This window comes from Carcharhinus amblyrhynchos, chromosome 17 (assembly GCF_965287045.1).
Source record: "Carcharhinus amblyrhynchos chromosome 17, sCarAmb.v2.hapA, whole genome shotgun sequence".
In the NCBI taxonomy this organism is placed as follows: Eukaryota; Metazoa; Chordata; class Chondrichthyes; order Carcharhiniformes; family Carcharhinidae; genus Carcharhinus; species Carcharhinus amblyrhynchos.
The window spans coordinates 43,500,086-43,506,085 of NC_137340.1; the positions used below are offsets into that span (position 1 = coordinate 43,500,086).

General features: G+C 39.6%; 1 protein-coding gene across 1 annotated transcript in view; it reads left to right on the plus strand.

The window, feature by feature from the left end:
• The window catches only part of cusr (Copper-only SOD repeat protein), a 109,955-nt gene extending 108,659 nt beyond the window's left edge, over positions 1-1,296 (plus strand). The window contains exon 10 of the mRNA XM_080206047.1: positions 1,193-1,296. Within this exon, the coding sequence (XP_080062173.1) occupies positions 1,193-1,296 (104 nt within the window). The remainder of the gene's footprint in view (positions 1-1,192) is intronic.
• Positions 1,297-6,000: the final 4,704 nt, after the last annotated feature.

Consider the following 6,000-nt stretch of genomic DNA (forward strand, 5'->3'; position numbering starts at 1 on the left):
CAAGTTTCCCAATGTGGTAAATTCTTGGTCTAAGCTGTGCTATCAAGAGGGCAAACTGAAGGAACTCAGTTCCATCTACACTCGGTGCTATGGAAGATCACATGTAAGCAGAGAGAAGAATGAATATTCCTAAACTATCAAACATTTAAACCTATCTAGTTTTGTTGTGTAAATTGCCTTATTAAATAGTATTTGCGGATGATACTAAGATTGGCGGAGTTACGGATAGTGATGAAGATTGTCAGAGAATACAGCAGGATATAGATATTCTGGAAAATTGGCCGGAGAAATCGCAGATGGAATTTAATCTGGACAAATGCGAGGAGATGCATTTTGGTAGATCAATTCAGGTGGGAGCTATAAAATAAATGGCAGAACAACATAGACACATATAGACATCTGGGCGTGCAGGTCCACAGATCCTTAAAAGTGGCAGAACAGGTGAAAAAGATGGTGAAGAAAGCACATGGCATGCTTGCCTTCATCGGATGGGGCACCGAGTATAAAAGTTGGCAAATTATGTTAGTGATATAAAATATTGGATTGGCCACATTTGGAATACTGTGTCCAATTCTGGTCACCACACTTCCAGAAGGATGTGGAGGTTTGGAGAGAGTACAGAAAAGGTTTACCAGAATGTTGGCTGATATAGAGGGTATTAGCTATGAGAAGAGATTGAATAAACTGGGATTGTTCTCCCTGGAATGATGAAGGCTGAACAGCGATATAATAGAAGTTTATAAATTAATGAGAGGTATAGATAGGGTGGACAGTTGGAAGCTTTTTCCCAGGGTAGAAATGACAATTACAAGGGGGAGCACAAGTTCAAGATAAGGGGGGAAGGTTCAGTGGACATGTGCGGGTAAGTTTTTTACAGAGAGTGCTGGCGGCCTGGAATGCATTGCCAAATGAGGAGGTTGAGGCAGACACATTAGCAACATTTAAAACTTATCTGGATAAGCACATGAACAGATGGGGTACAGAGGGATAAAGAGGTTGGTCTCGGTAGGACAATGTGATCGGTGCAGGCTTGGAGGGTCGGAGAACCTATTCCTGTGCTGTACTATTCCTTGTTCTTTAAAACATTCTAGCTGCCGATGCACAGATAACAATTTCCACAAAGTCAATTTTCTCTTTTTCTCTTACCGAAGAAAGGAGTGAATAATTGTAATTTCTTTGTGATTTTTAACAGATCCTATCGGCGGAACTCCAGGCCTTCTCCCAAATGTCAAACAATTTATTTTCTGGATACTGACTCTGATGATGCAGCTTGTCCTGTACACTGTATTTGAATAGATGCATTGCCTATGATGTTAGGCACTAGTGTCAGCACCTCCATCTGGTCCAGAATGCTGGCTTCATGACAGAAGCAATTCATGTCATGCATTGATTGCATTTGAACAAACCCAGGGGTTTTTACTGCTGTTGATTCCCTTAGATTGCACCAAATGGTCCATCCTTAGACTCGCACTTTATTTTCCTATGAATCAATGTCTTGAAATTCAGATCTTCAAATGTTTAGTGCATGAATACTTTAAAGTTCTTAAGAAATTCATTTGTCTGCTCTTTCAAAGAAGCAGATTAATACTGCTGCTAAAGCAGGGGATAAAGGAACATCATATCGACACAGTAAGCAATCATGCATTAATATTCAAAGATTATAATTTGAAGGCATCAGCTGTCTAAGACAGCATAAAATAATGAACTCAGAACTGTGTTTTTGGTAAATATTATACAGAATGTCATCAAAGAACACATGCTTGATTAAAATTCTGTAGTAGATTCTAAACTGAATCTTATATGAATAGGTAGGACATTGGCCACATCCTACTGGAGAGAAATTAGTTCCAAAACCATGCTGGTAAAAGTAGCATGCATTCAACATAATGAAGATTCAAGATGAGCCATGAACTGTCTAAGATAAATGTACAGTTTGTGTATGACATTTGCGTAGCAATTGATTACATTGAGATGGCCTTCATGCTTGACTTGAAACCCCATTAAGGTTTGTTTTTGTTTTACGTATGTACTGTAAAGTTGACTACATAGTTTATTCAATTTAAAATCTAATTCTAGTATTGTGTGAGGTGCCCACGCGAATGATTAAAAGAAAACAGATGGATATGGTGCCTTTCACAACCTCACAATCCATCCTGAAGTGCTTTACAGCCATTGAAGTACTTTTCAAGTGTAGTCACCATTGTAGTGTGGACATAAACAGACATTCTGTGACATTCACACCAAACGATTACCTATCTAATCATAAAAATTACAGCATTCAGTCTGTTCCACTGCTGGTACCAGCTGAAGGCACCTGCCCTAACCCAAGCTATTTCGCCTTCCTTGGCTGCTCTTTATAATCTTACTTTTCATATGTTTATCCCATTCTTTGAATGACTACAATCTTTGCTTCAGTAAGTACTCACTGTAAACTTTCAATAACATATTGTGAAAAGTTTTTTTTTTCTCCTGTGTTCCCCTGCATACATCCAGTGGTAACTCTGATCCCTTTTTTTATTGAATCCTCAACAATCTTTTACTCTCAAACCCTTTCACAATCTTGGAAACTTCCAATAGATTGTGCATAACTTTCCCTGTTTCAGTTAAATAAAATTGCCAAATTTTGAATCTTTTCTTCCAAAGAGTAACCACTTATTCCAGGTATGTTGCAGCTTCGTTTTCTTCAAACACCTTTGCTTCAACAAGTTGCCCAGAGACATATATAGATTTCAACTGTTACATATGAATGTTTTGTTTAACATCGATGCCTTTCTTTTGTTTCTGTGCCTGTATTTTACAACCTGAAAATTGCCGTCTTATATCTGTTCATCTTTACTTGCATTTTAAAGATCTATTTATCCACACCCTTAGATCATTTCTATTTTCCTGGTTAGACTGTAAATCCTTTAACTGTTCCCTACACCACAAACAGCTTGTCAGTCTACTATATTGAACCTCCATTCAACCTACTGTCCTGACTGATCTATGTATTTGCAAACTTCTTCATCATAGTGCCAGGCCCACTAATTTGTTAACATCGACAAACTTCAATCTTCCTTTTGGGGGGTCCATGTCCAAGTGACCAATAGAAGTTGAATGCAAGATCCTGCAGCACCATAACCAAAAATCGTCTGTTTATATTTATATTCCCCTTAAAACTAAACATGCACCTTCATAACTAGTGTGTTGTGGAATCTTATTAAATGCTTCAGGAAATCCATATATACAGCTTCCACTGCACGCTCTTTATCTGTACACTCTGTGAAGTTCATCAAGTACAAGGGGCTGATTTTTTTGCCCTGGGTCCCTATCCTGCCATCAGGAAGAAATGCGGGTTGGGAACCCACAAATGCTGGCACCTGGACCAAGAGGCTTCAGGGACCCTTACCCAACTAAGAATGGAGAGTGGGCATCTGAGGCTGGAGGAGCAATAGGAAGCCCTTCAGCACTGTAAGACCAAAAACCCCAGTCTCAAAGATTCTGTTGTAGACAGGAGGAGGGAAATACAGTGAGTCTCAAGCTGGAGGTCCCCTCTGAAGAATCGTCAAAGTGTTGAAATAACAAATGGTCCCAGCTGATAGACAATCATTTTGTATGGGGAACTCTTCCACAGAGCGGCTACAGGCAAACCTGTGTGCCTGTGATTATTGTGACTGCGAGGAGGCTTAACTTTAATGATGGAGTACCGACTTCCCCGTCTGTATCCATTCATTGTCTGAGGTATCGCCTCACTAGGGTGCCTCCAAGCTAACTGGAAACATTTACGGGCAGGTAAGTAGCATCCCCCTGAAGCAGTCTGTTCCAACATGGGCGTGAGGTGGGAATATGCTGCCTGATAGAGGCTGATCGCCCACCTCTGCAGCTGAATGAAAGTTTGACCCAACATGTCCTTTACATGATTAGATCATGCCTCTGCAAGTCTTCACTTTTTTTTAATCGCAGTCCAGCTACAACTGAGGGTAGATTCTGGCTTCTGATTTCCTGACCTTTTACTTTATCCTCTCTTCAACATGTCTGCAACAAGTGCAAGACCTCAGACCTTTGAACAATCCCTGTTTCTAAAGCCTTTTTACGGTTAATGCCTGGACAAGCTCCTTCCCAACATCTTTGTGGTATTCTGGGACAGTTCTACTTTTGACATAATTGAATATTTATCTGCAGTAATGATCCCTTTTGGTTACTCGTCCATTCCATTTTGACCCATCTCAAATAAATCATGGAAACATTACTGTGCAGAAGGAGGCCATTCGGCCCATCGAGTCTGCATTGAAAAAAATCCCACCAGGCCCCATCCCCGCCACCCCACATATTTACCCCGCCAATCCCTCTAACCTATGCATCCCGGGACACTAAGGTTCAATTTAGCATGGCCAATTAACCTAACATGTATATCTTTGGACTGTGGGAGGAAACCAGAGCACTCAGAGGAAACCCACACAGACATGGGGAGAGCACGCAGACTCCACACAGACAAGCTGGGAATCGAACCCAGGTCCCTGGAGCTATGAGGCAGCAGTTCTAACCACTGTGCCACCATGCTGCCCATTGGAAAACAAGAAGATCTCTTTGTCTCTATCACATCTTTAACTATCCAGCCAATGTGCCTGTAATAGCTTTTCTTGCCTTCACATTGACTGCCACAATTCCTAGCCTTTTCAATCTCTGTTTTATGGTTGACTTGCAGCAACCTTATCCACTTAAAAAACATTTTAGTTGATCACCAGGAGGTTTACCAGGGAAATATTGTCCGTGTATATATTTCATATTGCCAATATATAAACTATTTTGTGAGATTTTGAGCCCTATAGTTTAGTCAAATTATTTGCTGGCAATCTTTTTATCTTGCTTGTACAACATTAGTGAAATTAGTAAACCAGCTCCTGAGGTAACTCATGCGTGAAATAAAGTAATGCTGGAGCAGTCACAAGTATAATATAATTTTCAGTAACACAAGTCATCCTGACAGAACTCTGTATAAATTTACCAAAGTACCTTTGAGCTCATTGTAGATTCATCCATTTTAGTCTTAATGTTTTGCTTTTAATTATATCTGTTGGCTAAACATAAAACACATTGCGTTTGAGATTGATGCTCTGCTATCCAAAATTAATTGCTGAGGTTAACTGATTTTATGTACAGTTATTGATTTTTTAAAAAAATTATAGATTAGAATATTGCACTTTTATCTTCAAGGAAATTAATGTTGGTTAGCCAGTTTGATTTGTTAAATTCCATTTGTAAGTGACTTACCGGAGAAGCACTGGGAAATAATCTGTGTTGTCATTATCTTTGTATTGAATAATTGTTTGGGAATTTGGTAAATTTGTGCATGGATATAAATCTGAAAACAAAAATAAAATCGGGTATTCGTCTAACACGAGGATTATTTTCGTCTTGCTCACTTAGGAACATAGCAATGGGAGAAGGTTATTAAGCCTCTTGGGCTCACACTGCCATTCAGGGAGATCATGGCTAATCTCCTACCTGCCTTAAAAACTTTGGTGAACAAAAATCTGTCATTTTAAAATTGATCTGGCATTGATTGACGTTTTCAGGAAAGAACAGCAGCACAACCAAATTTAATTCTAGTTTAAGTCTTAAGTTTATTTAGTAGTGTTACAAGAGGAGGTGATGGCCTAGTGGCATTATCTCTAGACTATTAACTGAGCTAATGTTCTGGGGACCTGGGTTCGAATCCTGCCATGGCAGATGGTGAAATTTGAATTCAATAAAAAAAAAATGGAATTAAGAATTGATTGGTGACCATGAAACCATTGTCGGTTGTCGGGAAAACCCATTTGGATCACTAATATCCTTCAGGAAAGGAAATGTGTTGTTCTTACCTGGTCTAGCCTACACATGACTCCAGAGCACAGCAATGTGGTTGACTTTCAACTACCCTCAGGCAACTGGGTGGGCAATAAATGTTGGCCAGTTGGTAACGTCCGTGTCCCATTAATGAATAAAAGATGTAGGCTTACATTAACACTCCAATGGAGT